General features: G+C 45.4%; 1 protein-coding gene across 10 annotated transcripts in view; it reads left to right on the forward strand.

Annotated features, from left to right (window-relative positions):
• DCUN1D4 (defective in cullin neddylation 1 domain containing 4) overlaps positions 1-16,132 on the forward strand; it is a 70,892-nt gene that overhangs the window by 32,482 nt on the left and 22,278 nt on the right. For all 10 annotated transcript variants that reach the window (XM_006019014.3, XM_025198360.1, XM_025198355.1 and 7 more), the window contains one exon: positions 7,532-7,623. In XM_006019014.3, the coding sequence (XP_006019076.1) occupies positions 7,532-7,623 (92 nt within the window). The remainder of the gene's footprint in view (positions 1-7,531; positions 7,624-16,132) is intronic.

The following is a 16,132-nucleotide window of genomic DNA, read 5'->3' on the forward strand; positions in this document are numbered from 1 at the left end:
CAGTACCTTTGTTACATGAAGTGTGTGTACCTCCCTGTCATGTCTCTTGGACCCACATGCAGGCTGCACTCTGCCTCCTCCCCACCTCTGTGCCTCACTGCAGCCTTTGAAAGTGGTGTGGTGCCATGTGTGTCCTGCCGCTGGACAGATCAGGCAGCGAGGCACATGGTATCACTTTCAAAGGCTGCAGGGAGTAGGCAGAGCGCAGAAGACCTGTGGGGCTGCCGGGCTTTGGCGCAAGAGCTGTGGGGCTTGCGGCACAGGGATGAAAGTTTAAGTTTAGGGTGAAGCCAGTGGGGCTTGGGGCGAAGCTTGCCTGAAGGGGCTGGGGACTGGAGCAGTTTCCTGGAGCCAGTGGAGCCCGTGTGTTGCCGGGATTGGTCCCTGCCTCTGCCTTGCCTTGGGGAGGAGCCGCTGCCTGCTCCACGCTGCAGGCATGGAGGAGGAAGGGGCAGGGGTGGTGATTACCCACTGATCAGCGGCCCAGCCCCTCATGGGCTGCTCTGGCCGGGGCTGCGCTCTCCCTCCCCACGGGAATGCCGGTGAGGAGCAAAGTGGAGGGAAGCAGCCCCTGCAGTAGCCCTTGTGTGCGGCATTAAAAAGTTACTGTGTGGCAACATTTTTTTATTGTGCGCAGTTGCGGACACGTACAGCTTAGAGGGAGCCTTGCTAGTCAAGTAGATAGGAGAGAGAAGAGCTATGTTAACTGGACGTGTTCAGGGTTGTACAGGCTGGACTTGGACCAGAACTAATTCTGCCTTTAAAAAAGGCAGAGAAGCTCTGGTTCTGTAATCTTTACTCCAATAAATGCCTTGATTGAAGAAGAGTTGTCTGTTTTGCTGCTTCAGATGTTTAGGTACTTGGAGACTGGACAAGGCCAAGAGGGTCCCAGGCAAGCACTCCTCTTGTAGGGGGAACCCCATTGCACTCTTGTTATAAAATGAAGTGGTGTCCTGGGCATTGGCACCAGATGACTTAAATTGTTGCATGAGCTGGAGCTGCGGTGCATACTGGTGAGACTCTGGATAAGTAAATTTGAATGATGCCAGAACTTCTGCCAGTTGTTTGGTATTCTGTCATCTTCAGGCCCAGTCAAGATTGCCTTTACCAGTAATGAGGACCTACTAGAACCACTTAAGCCTTGTGGCTGACACGAGTGATTTTAATACCAGCAGTAAAACAATTCAGATACCACTGCTTCCACAGTCACCCAACCCAGGTTCTTCTGACATGTAATTTGTATGAGACAAATAGACATTAAGTATCTAAAAAGCTGAAACATTTTGATTTCCTGGATCCTCCTTTTTCCCTTTCATAAAGCTGAGCACTGTATTTGCCCTTTTCCAATCATCTGGGACCTCTCCTAATTGCTGTGATTTTTGAGAGAGAGTGGCCAGTGGCTCTGAAGTCGCATCAGCCAACTCCCTCAGCAGCCTCAGGTGCATTGTGTCCAGCCCAATGTACTTATACACGTCCAGCCTTTCTAAATAATCCCTAAACTGTTCTTTCACCACTGTTGGCTGCTCACTTTTTCCCCAAACTGTGCTACCAGGTGCAGTAGTCTGGGAGCTGACCTTGTCTGTAAAGATTGAGGTAAAAAAGGCATAGACTACTTCAGCCTTTTCTGCATCATCCGTCACTAGGATGCCTCCCCCATTCAATAAGGGACCCATACTTTCCCTGACTTGCCACTTGTTGTTGACATACTTGTAGAAACCCTTCTTGTTACCTTTCATGTCCCTTGCTAGCTGCAACTCCAGTTGCACTTTGTCCTTCCTGATTTCATTCCCTGCATGCCTGAGCAATACTGTTCTACTCCTCCCTAGTTGTTTGTCCAAGTTTCCACTGTGTGTAAGCTTCCTTTGTGTGTTTTAGCTCACTGAAGAATTCCTGACTAAAGCAAGCTGGTCTTCTGCCATACTTGCTAGTCTTCCTGCACATTGAGATGGTTTGTTCCTGCTCCCCCAGTAAGCTTTCTTTAAAGGTTTTCTATAAAGCCCCCTCATGACAATGGGAGAAGAATAAGAAAATAACTAGTGGTCAAGATAGGCTTGCAGGTAGCAATTGATGTCATAGTTACATTCATGGTCAGCACACTGACTATGCATTAATCAGCGAGCGTCTCAAGAAAGGTGCAGGCCATGATGGAGTACTTGTCCTTTTAGGACTCAGAGCTGTTCAGGATGTGCTGTCTAGGGCAGTGGTGTTCAACCCTTTGGTCCCTATGGACCAGATGAGTGGTTCAGGGCTGGTCTGTGGGCTGGATCAGGCTCCATGATGCCTTGGCCCAACCTCTGTACACCTGGATTGGGCCCTGCACTGGTCTTGCATACTGGGATTCATGCAAAGCTGGAGACCATTCCTTGTGCACCGGGAAAGGTCCCCCCACAGTCCCACATGCTAGGTTTGGGCCTTGCCATGGCACACTGCCGCCACCCGGCCCTGTGTGCCAGTACTGTGCTCCGCTTCCTGGGATTCAGCCTCATGGTGCCCTGCACACCCCATCTAGCACACAGGCCCATACTGTCTGGCTTGCAGAGTTTCCCCATGTGTCCAAAAAGTTGGCAGTAGGGGAGCAGCAATTAATGCTGCCACTGCTTCCCTGCCACCAAATACTTTGTACCTGAGGGAAGCCCTGCAGGTCAGATGATATGGCTCTTTGGGCTGGATCTGGCCTGTGGGACGGGGATTGAGCACTCATGCTCTAGCGATACCTATACCTAGGCATCCTTTGGACCCAGCTATATCATCCCTGCCACAGCCAAGATAGTGAATAACACCCTGCAACCCCAGACTGATGTAATATTCCAGAAAACTCAAGCTGAAACGAGGGCCACTGGTTTCCTCTTCCCTGCCAGTGTGTGGAACGTCTTCAGTACATTGGTATGTTACTTAACTGCCAAACTGTTAGAGTTATTTTAGAGAACATGACTTCTGGAAGCCCATTTTCGTGTTCCATCGGGGATAGTCTGCCTAGATATAAAACAGATGGACCTCTAAAGATTGCTGTCCATGGTAACCCTTTCCTATCCTATTCTACTCATTTTGTACTCGCCCTAAATCCTTGTCAATCCTCAGAGATCCTTATCACAGAAGTGTGGATTTGTTTCTTCTAGAAGTCATGGAAGCTTCTCCAGATATTTCTTTATTCCGAAGTATAAATTGGTCTTTATCATACTCTAAAAGCTGAGGAAACTCAACAAAGACATACGTCACCCTAGGTTCAGAAAATACTTCTCTTTCATTCTATCTCCCCCAGCTCAATACTAGTTTGCAACTCTCAGCTGACAGGATGTGAACTTCCTCTTTGCAATCCACCTAGGTCAAAAAAAGTACCTAAGATTCACATTGGACCAAACCATTATTAACATAGTTCTGCTCTTTTGACTCTGGACAGTGTAGTGTTTTTACTAAATACCTGACCAAAGTGGTAATTTAAGGTTGTGGAGAATGCATATCCACCTATACTGGGATCCGTGTGCCCTTTCTCTGTTCTTAGAACTAACACTCCTGCTGCACCATAAGAACTTATCATCTGTTTATGGGTCTGAGTGACAGTTTTAAAATAACTATGATTAGCTCCAGACCAACAGGAACTGATCTGTCTGCCTGAGTACTAGTTTTGAGATTTGTAGTCATTGATAAAATTGCTTACAGGGAGATCTGATGATGCTGTGTCAGAGGCTGCTAGTTCGTATGTTGACATGTGCCTATGGATGCTTGTCATGAGGCCTGCAGTTTTTGTCAGCTGTGGCTGAGATCAGTGCATTTCTGTCCAGGCATTGCATGATCCAGAGACAATGTCCTATGTTGAATCCCAAGTGAATTCACTTGGTGGCTGGACCCACCAAATGAATGTACAAAAGGGCTGCCATTCTTTGTCTTATCTCTGAGTCTCTCATGGATGTCTTGGAGTCAGATGGGAGTCCATTTGAAGATGCAACAGGTGTGGTTCCAGGAAGATTGTCTGGCACTACCTTACTGCTTCTGCTTACCCATGTCCTGCTGATTCCTATCTCCAGTGAGAAAGGCAGTGGCTGCAGTAAAGGGGGTCTATGTTACTTCGTGTCTGTTGGATACACCAACACCTCCCTCTCACAGCAGCAGCATATCCCATAGGGAGTGGGGTGGGGGAGCATGAGGCTCATGTGTGGCCTGGGGCTACTGGGGTGGGGGCCCCCCCCCCCCCCCCCCCAAACTCATAGCTACACTGCCAGCTGCAGTAAAATCTTCCATTAGCTAGATCCAGTCTTTTTATTCATTGAATCCAGCCCAAGGACAGTATGTTACCACCCCCTGCCCTACGGAATAAAAATTTCTCTAGGACCTTGTTCATATTTGCCATTTATTTAGGAACCACAGTCTGTTGGAATCTGTGTCCTAATTGCCCACCCCTGCTCTAAGAGGACTATGATTTCGGGCAGAGGGCTGCTTACCAAGTTTTGGCAAGCTATCAAGGGCCATATGGGTAGCCCCGTCCCTTGACAGGTGCCCCACCCCCTGGTCACCATCTTGGGACCAGATGTCCTGCCCATAACCTCTGACCTTTGCCACCTGAAGTGTCCCTCCCCTTACCCCTGGAAGTACTCCTTTGGGGAAGAGGGTTTGCTATCTTAAGGGAAAAAAAACCAAATTACATACTAAAAATCAAACACCCATAATAATATATTTTAATTTAATTTAAATAAATATTTTTGTCCTGATTTGTGTGCGTTTGTAGTGTATATGCAGAAGTGATTGCATATGGGGTTTGTGGGGATGTGTGCGTGTGAATACGGATATGGGTAAGGGAGCCATGTAGTGCGGAGTGGCCAGTGGGGCAGGAAAGTGGGGAAAGCGGTGGAGGGGAAGGGAAGCGAGTGTGGGGCCAATGTCTGGTGGGCAGGCAGAAAAGTGGAGAAAGTGGCAGTGGGCAGGAGTGTGAGACCAATGTCATGGGGCCAGCTATGGCAGGGCCCAGAGTGAGGCGGTAGGAGTGTGGGGTGCAGGCTGGTAGGGGTCTGTGGAGCTGGGCTGTGCTGCACCAGCAGGGAGCAGGGGAGCTGGCTTGGCTCCATAGAGCCCCTGTTGGCCGGGACCCTATGCTCCTGCCACCCTGCTCTGGGCCCTGCCGGCGCTGGCCCCAGGACACCAGTGCAGGCTTCACGCTCCTGCCTGGCTCCCGCGTGCCCGCTCCCAGTGCCCCAACTCCAGCCACGTAACAGGTGGGGAGCAGTGCACAGCCCTGACCCTGCGCTCGTTGGCAAAGAATGAGCTGGTTCTCAACGTGGGAGAAAAGCCGTGCCCTACCCCGTCTGTCTATCCGTCGTCCCGTCCTGTCCCATCTCCCCCCCGCTCCCCCCCCGCTCTCTGGGGTTGGTGCTCCATGTTGCAGCTGCTTGCAGCCTGCACAGGACTGTCCTATCTCTCCGCCATGTCACTGCCACCTCGCAGGACAGCAATAGCAACCGAGAACAGGCACAGGCAGCTCTGCGTGGGCTCCAAGCGGTGGGGGGAGGAAGGTGGGGGGTGATGCTTTTCCCCCACCCTGAGCACCAGTTCATTCCACAGAAACTGTTGCTCGACATGGAGGAAAGTGCCCCCCCTTGTCACTGCCACTGGGCAGTGTTTGCTGCAACTGCACTCCCGGAGCTTGCGCTGCGCTAGGCTGCGGTGTGGCTCCTTTGCTGCCTCTGTGCTGCCCCGTGGCTGCCTCCTCATGGCCCCTGCTGCCGCGCTGGGCAGCACACAGGCGGCGGTGAAGCAGCTGCACTGCAGCCTAACGTGGTGTGAGCTCTGGGCGGGCAGTTGCAGTAAACATTGTCCAGCGGTGGCGAGCTTGTTTGATATAACCTTAATTCATATTTTTCATAACTCAGATAGATGTAGATTTCATTTTTAGAAGGTACACACTATACATTTGAAAGCAGTGATTTATTCTGATATTTTTTTTCAGATTAATTTTGCAGCTACATCAGAAAACTGAATTATAATTTGGTTATTTTATTTACCAAACCTAATTTGAAGCAGATACTTGTGAAGTCATTGAGAGGTGAACTATCTCCAATTCACTAGATTAATCATGGATATTTGGGGGATATTTTTGCTATGCTGTATTAGGAGGACATCAAATGAGCACTGCAGCTATATGTTATTAGCCTTAGGGTTTCTTCACTTTCTTCTAGATTTCTTCTCATCTTTGATTTCTCCTCTTTTATGGCCTGGTAAACCTGCTGCCTTGATAGGTTTTCCCTTCTACTATACCATTCCTTCGCTAGATTTGAAATCATTAGAGTTGTTGTAGCTCAGAAACGTATCCCTCAAGACTTCTGGAATAGTCTGCTCAACATGTTTCTCTTTTGTTTCTTTTCCCCTCCCTCTTTGCATTTATCTCCAGACTCTTCCTCCTTGTCCAGATCTACTCCATTCCCAACAACCCCTCTGTTCATTTAACTTCTTGAAACTTTGCAGTTTTAGAGAGGTGTAAGGGGCTTGACTCTGTGTACACAAACTTGTACAGAGACAATGGGGCTGCTGATGGGTAGGTAATCAGGTCTTTTATCTCTCATCTCCATGTACTGCTGTTAACAAGGATGTTATCCCTGGAGATGCAAATCCAGTTTGAGAACTGAAACTAAGCATCACCAAGATGCTTAATGGGATCTTCTAGAGCACTGAGTCCCGTTGGGTAGAGTGGTTTTCTTTAATCTTTACTAATCTATAGAGAAGCCTCTAATATAATCCATGACCTGTTGTGACCTATTTATAAAACTTTTCTAAAAAGGTTACGTGAATATATTGTCTCAAATAGTATCTAATTAGAAGTTATAATCCCTATTCCATGGTGATATTTTCAAGCTTTAACATATCTTAAATTAAAATTATCTTTTGTATAGGTTTATTTTTAAGCATCTTAAAATATGATTAAATAAAAAACATCTGATTTAAGTTAAAAAATCAGATTATTTATTTTTAACTGTTGATTTTTTTTTTTTTTTATCCACCCTGACCTACAGTAAAGCTGGTTCTTGAAAGGTCAGTTTGGATTCTGCAGCCTACCTCAGTCCCTGCTTTTGGAGACTTTGACAGTTTGGGCTTTGGAGGAAACTAGGGGAGAGTTGTGGATCTCCATATTTCGGCCCTCATATGGGATCAAAATGGGGCATGGATGGTATATTCCTAATGGACACTGCTATTAAAGTGTTTACCTATAGTTGGGACTACCGGCATTGCAGTATCTTGATGAATCTCTGTTGTTGCGTAAATAATTTCTCTTAGTGCTTGTGATGGCATGCATGTGATGCTAATTGGAATTCCAAGTACTTGATTCAGCTTTTGAACAAACACAGTATTTAGTTTTACTGGTACTTAGTTATGCAGTTGTGCAAATCATTGGATATGACATGGTCAAGATACTAAGAAAAATGCTAATGTTTATACTAATCACTACAAAAATGGTTTTGACAGTTGCATTGGCTATTAACTATTTCTTGACTAAAACACTTTTTAAATTAACTTACTAAATTAATTGAATTGTTTTCTTTATTTTTAGCATGTATAGAAAATATGATTCAACTAGAATAAAAGCAGAGGAAGAAGTCTTTTCAAGTAAGAGGTGCCTAGAATGGTTCTATGAATATGCAGGTAAGGTGATCTGTATAAATTACCTACTTTTGATCAGTGTTTAAAATGTATTGAAATTTAAGGGAAAATAATAAGTTAACTTTCTCTCATTCTTCAGGTGGTTCTAATTTGAATTGAGAGCCTTGTTGGTAAATCATAGTTTTTAGGAAGCAAATCTTTAAATATTGCTTTTTATAACTTGAAGCCAGAAAGTTCAAGATACTCTAGTGTCTGATGGAATATAAAGCACACTGGGATAAATATGTTAGATCACAAGGAGACCCTTCAAATAGTATTTCATTGGCTTTAAGCTACATGTAACTAAATAAACAAGCTAGTAACTTACCTTTTTAAATACAGTCAACCTTTTATATAGCAATGAAGTGTCATACTTAATTTATATTTCTAGCTGAAATATCTTTCTCTTGAGTTTAGTGCTCCAGTCAGAAAGCATGGATCATTTTCACCAATTGCTTTGCTGCTGAGAAACTTAAACCACTGCTATTGTGGATTTGTTTTCAAACAGGGAGGTGGGGAGCCACGTTCAGTTGGTCACTGCTATCTCTTGTTTCAGTTCTAAGCAGAAAACTTAATTCGTTGCTCAGATCAGAATTTTTCCCTTACAATAATTTTTCATTTTTAAGCATATTGGTCATTACATTTCATATTCCAGGCATGGGTGTGCATTGCATTTGTAGGGCTACAAAAATAGCATAAGCTCTACAGAAGTGTTGCTGGATGAAACAGCAGCGTCTGTGTACTGCTATATTTTGTAGCTCCATGTTTAATGTGTAAACACTGTAGGGTCTCACAGTCTTGCGGCATTCCACAATGCTGTTTCCTCTCCTCCCCCTCTCTCTCTTCCTCCCCCCCACAAGAGGGGAGGGAGGAAGAGCAAGGTGAACAGTTACTGAATGCTCCAATATGCTATTTCCTCTGGAAGCTGGGGAGTGGGTGGCAGGTTTGGGGGACTGGAGCTGCTTCCTGATCACTGACACTCCTGTGTTGAAGGGGAAGGTTTGGGGGTGGGGCAGAGGTGGTAGCTCCTTCCTGGGAATTGGGCACTGCTGTGTGCTCACTAACAGCCCTATCATACCTCCTTTGCAGTTACTTTGTATCTCTTCAGCTGGGGAGCTTGGCATGTCCCTCCACTTATGTAGCAGTACATTTTTGTGGCTCTTGAAAGTCTGTTGACACTTTTAGTGTTAAAAATGTAATGTCTATCCATGGCCTCAGTTTCACTGTGGTATATTAAACAGGTGTTGACTCAGTAAACTTCTTTTAGGGCTACCAGCTGTGAATTTTCAGCATAAATGGTACTCCACATGTTTTAACAAAAGTCAACTGATGTCCTGCTACTTATTTAAGCAGACTTGTCTGAAGGAAGCAGTTTGAAATGGGAGGGAAATAAATTTGTGGAGCCCCAAGGGAAACTAAAGGTGGCAGATGTAAGAAATGGGACTGATGTTTAGTTCTTTGATAGTATGTGTAGTACTTCAGGTGGTAAGTGGATGTAATCTTTTTTGCAGGTTCTGGCTTGGGTGTGTGTATGGCTCATACTTACTTCCTTAGCTTTTTTTAAAAAGAATTTTGGCTTTCCACTGGCTGCAAATGCAAGATGTAGACATAGAGCAATGGGGGATTGGTTCGGTTAGTAGTGGTGAATAATAGTTCTAGAAAAGGCATTCTCAAATGAGAATTTTAAGTATTTACTTGATAGGTTTTTTCCTGTTACACATGCCTTCAGTTAATATTGCCTTTATATTTTCCCCAGCATGACTTTTCCTTGAGAATAATTGGAGTCTCTTTAACCACTGTTTATGCTGAGTGGGAGGAAGTGATGGGAAAGACAACCTGTATAATTAAAACCTGTTGTTTCTAAATTGTTTTTACAAGATTGAAAAGGTCACCTAATAGGACAAGGTCAAATTCTGTTAGTTATTTTCTAAGCCTGTTCTTTGTTTTGTTTTGTATTGTATTCAAATTCCAGATTTCATGTAGAATTCCTCTAATAGGAGCCTTTTTACGACAGATAAAATTATCCTTATTCTAGAGGGATTTTCACCTCATTTAAAAAAAAACCCACAACTTGTATGTTGCACAGCATGAGTTGGTGGTATTCATAAATTCTGATCTCATTTCGTAGTGAGAGGTGGTGAGACTTTTGACTTACTGCTGCTGTTTTAGCTGTTTGCATTTTTCCCTAGTTTTTAACCCTGCAAAGCAATTGCTGGTTATAATTCTCTTCTGTTATGAAGTCTCCGTGGTGTGGCATGATATTGCAGTGTAAACAAAACAAGGTCATGAGACTTATTTCAGGTTTTTTTGTGGTGATTCTTTCAGCAGTAGTGCCCTCTGTTCTCCCTTGTCACTTGGTACAAATCAGGCTATTTGGACTCCTTCTCCTCTTCCAGGTCAATTGCCAATTCTTTTCCCAGGTCAAAAAGATTCTTCAGATCCAGGTTCAAGACTGAGTGACTTCCATGGTACTAATTCATTGTCTTTTCTCACTGAAGGAGGGCTTTTACTTCTCATTCATTTCATCAGTTGGATAACCTCTGAGATTTTCAGGATTTGATGCAATGTATGGTCCAGGCCCAACAGATTTCTCATGAAGAAGTCACCATGCCTGCTGACCAGCTAGTTGACATACCTGTTCTAAATCCACTTTTCTTGACAGGGAGGTCTTAATAGACCTGGCCAAGTTCTGTAGGATTCCTGCCTTGGGTTCTGAGAATTGGAAGAGGGTGGACAAATGGTGCCAAGCCCTCTTCAGAAAAACGGGTTTTTTTATATTCACCCATTATACTCCTCCTTTTGATGGTAGCATGGCAAATAAAAAAGCCAAACAACTGCATTGCATTTGTAACAAAACAGCTCAAGCTTGTTGACATATTTGTTTGGATGTTCTATTCTTCATCCAGCCTTTGATTCTAAAAAATTAATTATTTAAGCTCTTCTGGCTCTGTGTGACTTAAGTGTATGGGTGGTAGGAGGACATCGTCAGTACCATTATCTCCCTTGTCTTTACCTATGAAACGTTGTCGGGTGGGTGATCTCAGTGTTTCTGGTGCTTTGCCTTGTAGTTGTGTGCGAAGGTTTGAAGTGATTTTTTTCTAGAATCATAGGGCTGGAAGGGACCTCCAGAGGTCATCTACTTCAACCTCCTACCTGAGGCAGGATCATCCCTATTTGAACCATTCCATGCAAACCATAATCTAAACTCTACATAAGACTACCATCAGCCATGACACAAGACAGACCTAAGACCCCAACCTGCCACAGGTAAAGCAGGGGAACCATGGCAGCCAACGTGTATGAGATGTTGTCAATATATGCTCAAGAGATCCTGGGTAGGGGGCCAGGCCCCCCACTACAGAGGAAGGCAAAAATCCCCACAGTCCATACCAATCTGACCATGGGGTAAAATGCCTTCCTGATCCAAAATGTAGTGATCAGTCTGACTCTCAGTAGAGGAGCAAGCTAGGAACCTTTGGCTTTGGTCCCAGCAGGAACATTGGCAACACACTTCAGTCAGAGGCCCCAGCCTTGGCTGTAGCCAACACCAAATGCCTCTAGGAAGCCACCTGCAATGCGATGCAGCGGCTAGTAAAGCGACCAAAACGCTGGCTTGGATCCATAGATGCTTCTCAAGACAATCCCGGGACGCGATTCCTCAAGCAAATCCCGGGACGTCATTCTCCCCCTGTGCTCGGCCTTAGTGAGGCCGCAGCTGGAGTACTGTGTCCAGTTTTGGGCTCCACAATTCAAAAAGGATGTGGAGAAGCTCGAGAGAGTCCAGAGAAGAGCCACGCGTATGATCACAGGTCAGGGAAGCAGACCCTACGATGATAGGCTGAGAGCCCTGGGGCTCTTTAGCCTGGAAAAGCGCAGGCTCAGGGGTGATCTGATGGCCACCTACAAGTTTATCGGGGTGACCACCAGTATCTGGGGGAATGTTTGTTCACCAGAGCGCCCCAAGGGATGACGAGGTCAAATGGTCACAGACTACTTCAAGATCGTTTCAGGCTGGACATAAGGAAGAATTTCTTTACTGTCCGAGCCCCCAAGGTCTGGAACAGCCTGCCACCGGAGGTGGTTCAAGCGCCTTCATTGAACACCTTCAAGACGAAACTGGATGCTTATCTTGCTGGGATCCTATGACCCCAGCTGACTTCCTGCCCTTTGGGTGGGGGGCTGGACTCGATGATCTTCCAAGGTCCCTTCCAGCCCTAATGTCTATGAAATCTATGAGAAACACCCTGACACATATGTTACCAGCAAGATTTTTCACTGTGGGACTGACATGGTCACTTGTCCGATTTGGTATGAAGCAAGCTTTAATAATAATCCCAAGACTGTAGAGAAAATATAGCTGCACATACAACCTGACAGGCAGCATAAGAGTTTCATAACAATGGTCTTCAGTGGGCCAGTCCTCTGATCCTTTGCTGCATGCATGATGTTCTTAGGTGTCTTTTGACCCAATTTCAACAGGAAGGAAACAGCAGCTACGTCTGTCTCCCCAGTATCACAGCCAGCTCGCACGCACACACCCACCTGTTTCATGGTTTTATATTGTGCGGTTGCTGCTTCCCAGTCATTGGCACCAATTATCAATCAAGCTTATCAGATGGTTGGCAACCGTCGATCCTTCTGGATCATGGTGTATGCGTGACAGGTCACCCAGACCTTTGAGACATATGCCTAGGCAGTAGTATGGAGGAGTGGAGGCTACCCAGATTTTTCATCTCCGCTTTAGGCCATTGAGACGGAATCCAAAGGCCAGACTGAGTCCAGACATTTGGTGCCTCCATGAGTGTAGTTGTATAAGCATCTAGGAATTGAACCTGGGCCTCTTGTGTGGCAGACAAGGATTCTGCTACTGAACCAAAGGGGAGTCCAATTAGGCTTATATTTTTACTATATATAGTCTTTAAACAGAAGATGCACGGAAAATGACTGTGATTGCCAACTTCACATTTAATTTATAGCATCCTGCTTCCGTCTTGGGCCTAGTTTTGTTCAAAAAAATATTAGCTTGATTCAAAATCTCACACTACAACATATAGCAGAAAAGTGGAGAAGAGGGCAACCAGAGAAGCCTAGAAGTATGAGAAATACCAGTGGTAGAACGTAGGCGTAGCTACGCCTAGATTATCCCAACCAGTAGCTGTCCAACCTCTTCTTGAATATCTCCAGTGATGGAGTGTTCACAACTTCCCTAGGCAGTCTTTTCCACTACCTCACTATTCAAACAGTGAAGAAGTTTTTTCTGGCTATTCAGTCTAAGCTTTCTTTGCAGCTTCAAGCTGTTGGTTCATGTTTTCCTCTCTACGGCAAGAGAGAAAAGGTTTACAAGCCTTTTATCATCTTTGCTGCTGACCTCTGAACCCTCTCTAACTTTTTCACATCCTTTTAAAATGTGGAGCCCAGAACTGCACACAATACTGGGCATCCTTGGGTAAATGATTGCTTGTGAATGAAAGGCATTGGACTCGGTGGCCCAAGAAGTCCCTTCCAGAACAGTGTTTCTATAGCAGACACCTTACCAAAGGAATTCGAAAAACCTCTTTTGGCCCTTGTGTCTGAAGAACATGTGGTGGCTAATATTACTCCCAAGATACTGCTGCCTGTTTGATACCCAGGGCAGTGTCAGTAGGCATTCTTCATACCTCAGAGTTCTGAGTTTCTCAGTTGTTTTATGCTGAGATTGCTGGTAAACACTCAGAAGTCCAACCTGCACCCAAAGGCTGGAGTTCATAGGAGCCATTTAGGACTTCATGGCCATATTTACACGAGACGCTGACTGTGCAGCTGTTACTGCGCAGTCATTTAATACTTGTATAAACAAGAGGTGCCTTGAGTCTAAAAAGGTTGAGAACCATTGCTGCAGAGTAGAGCTAAGATCCAAAATGACTTGGATAGACTGCAGAAGTAGCTTCCAATCAATCAGATGAGATGTAACAAAGTTCTGCACCTGAATAATTACATTCACAATTACAGACTGGGAAATGGGAATGACTGGCTTGGCTGCAATACTGCAGGAAAGAACCTGGGGATTACAGCAGACCATCAGCTGAATAGGAGCCAACAATACCTTCTTGTTGCTAAAAAAGCAACAGGTTACTCAGTTGCATCTCTATTGCAGTATCTCTAATAATACTGTCTCTATTGCAAGTCAAAGAAAGTGATTATGCAGCTCTGTTCAGCAGTGGTGAGGCCTTACCTGAAGTACTGAGTCCAGTTTTGGGTCCAAAACTTCAAGAAAGATGTGGACAGATGGGAAAGAATCTAGTGGAGAGTGACAGAAATGATTAGAGGCTGGGGAAGCCTGACTTAGGAGGAAAGGCTGAAAAAACCTGTGGTTCTTTAGTCTGGAGAAGAGAAGACTGAGGGAGGATTTGGTAAGTCTTCCAGCAGCTGAAGGGCAATTGTACAGAGGATGGAGATAGACAGGAATCAGAGCAATACCTTCAAATTGCAGCAGAGAAAACTTAGGTTGGACGTTAGAAGGAACTTTCTGTCTATGAGGGTTGTCGGGCATTGAAACAGGCTACCGAGAGACATTCCCTGGAACTACCTGGAATGTCTATCCTTGGGAATGTTCAAGAGTGGGATAGACAGATGCTTGGCTGGGATAGTTTAGTTGGAAATGATCCTGCCTTGAGCAGGAGGCTGGTCTAGACTACCTCATGAGGACCCTTTCATCCCTTATCTCCTGTAATTCTAACTGATATGTATCTGCAAGGTGACCATGCGGAAATCCATTCGTAACTTTTCCATATTTAGTAAAGTGGAGTCTTTCAGTTATTTACCTAGAGCAGTGGAGCTCAACCTCTGGCCTGCAGGCTGAATTCAGTCTCTGGAATTATGTTATCTGACCCATGGGTCTGGAAAGTTGCTAGCAGTACACAGTGTTGCTCCATGTGCAGGATCCAGTGGTGGGGGGGCAGGGCCAGCAGACTAGGCTGCTCTGTGCATGGGTTCCAGTCTGTGGACTGTCTCTGTGATACTCACGCAACCCATGGGGCTAGAAATGTTGAGACCCACCTCCAGGTGTGCAAATGCCACTTTAGAGTCACCTGTAGTCATGTTGTGCCTATGGAAAATCACTCAAGGGAGACAAGAGAAGTTACTTATCAATAAGTAGAGTTCCTTGAAATGTGTAATTAGTTTTGCATGAGCACATGCATGTCTACACCCACATCTTGCACTCATCCCATCTTCCTTGGAGTTGCATGCTGTCACAACCCAATTAAATTGTGCCCATGCCACTGAGCGAGAGATACCATTCAAATCATCCTCATTTTGACGATTAAGGGTTAAAAGACATCCCTGCCAAAAATTCCTTGAAACAAAACGCGGCCGGAGTACTATAGATAATTGGTCAGCTGAAATAAAATGCTAGGGGAAACTATAAATAATTGGTCCAAAAATAAGCATAAGCTCCTCACACGTAGCACACACGTAACAGGTAGAGAAACCTAACCCACTACCTTGTAACTTGAGGAGACAAAGAGCTGCCACCTGCCAAAAATTAAAGATTCCACATAACGGTTCACCATTGGATATTCCTGTAAAACACCTCTGCCTATAAATAGTTTAACGGTTTGCACCCAAGGCGGAGAGCTCTGGGGATCTCACAGGAAACACCTGTGCTTGTCACCAGAGAATTGGGAAATTGATCAATTCCTAATCAATCACCCCGTCAGTGTAAAATATTGACGTAGAAAGTCTTGCAAGCCCGACCGTTTGTTCCGGCGCCACGTCCGTCATTATCTCGTTGTAACCTGACTGCGTGCGTGTACTCAACTCTGTAACCGAAGCTGTAACGGAACAAAGGCTCGCCTGCGTCGTCATCACTATCTAGGCGACGTAAGTAAACAAACTCCTGTAACCTACACGTGTCTGTGCCTGGTTAATTCCACTCCATCCATCAATTACCCGCCTGCGAGCTCTAAAATCTAAACACCCTGGTGTGAGTCAGGCGGCTGCCAGCTGCTGCTCTGATTTGCGACACCATCCTAGCCTTCAGACAAGCACCAAACCTCACCAACCTCATCACCAGAAGCAAACTTCCTCAAGCCCAGAACACACCAAAAGGATCCAGACCGTGCCATGACAAGAAATGCAAAACCTGCCCCCACATCTCCACCACCCCCACTATTACTACACCCCACAACAGAGCCATCAGCATCCCAGGATCTTACAGCTGCACCTCCAGGAATGTAGTATACCTCATCCAATGCACCAAATGCCCTGATGGAAGATATGTAGGAGAGACCAGACAACAACTGCGCACCAGAATGAATGCACACCGGAAATCCATCAAAGACAGAAACACCCAACTACCGGTGGGGGCACATTTCTCACAGGAGGGCCACTCTCTCTCCAATCTCTCAGTCCTGACCCTAAAGGGAAATTTATAAAACACATCCCAGAGACGAGCCTATGAGCTCCATTTCATCAACCTGCTGGATACTAGAGATCAGGGACTAAACATAGACACTGGATTTTTGATACATTA

The sequence above is a fragment of the Alligator sinensis genome, unplaced genomic scaffold (assembly GCF_000455745.1).
Source record: "Alligator sinensis unplaced genomic scaffold, ASM45574v1 scaffold134_1, whole genome shotgun sequence".
Classification (NCBI taxonomy): domain Eukaryota; kingdom Metazoa; phylum Chordata; order Crocodylia; family Alligatoridae; genus Alligator; species Alligator sinensis.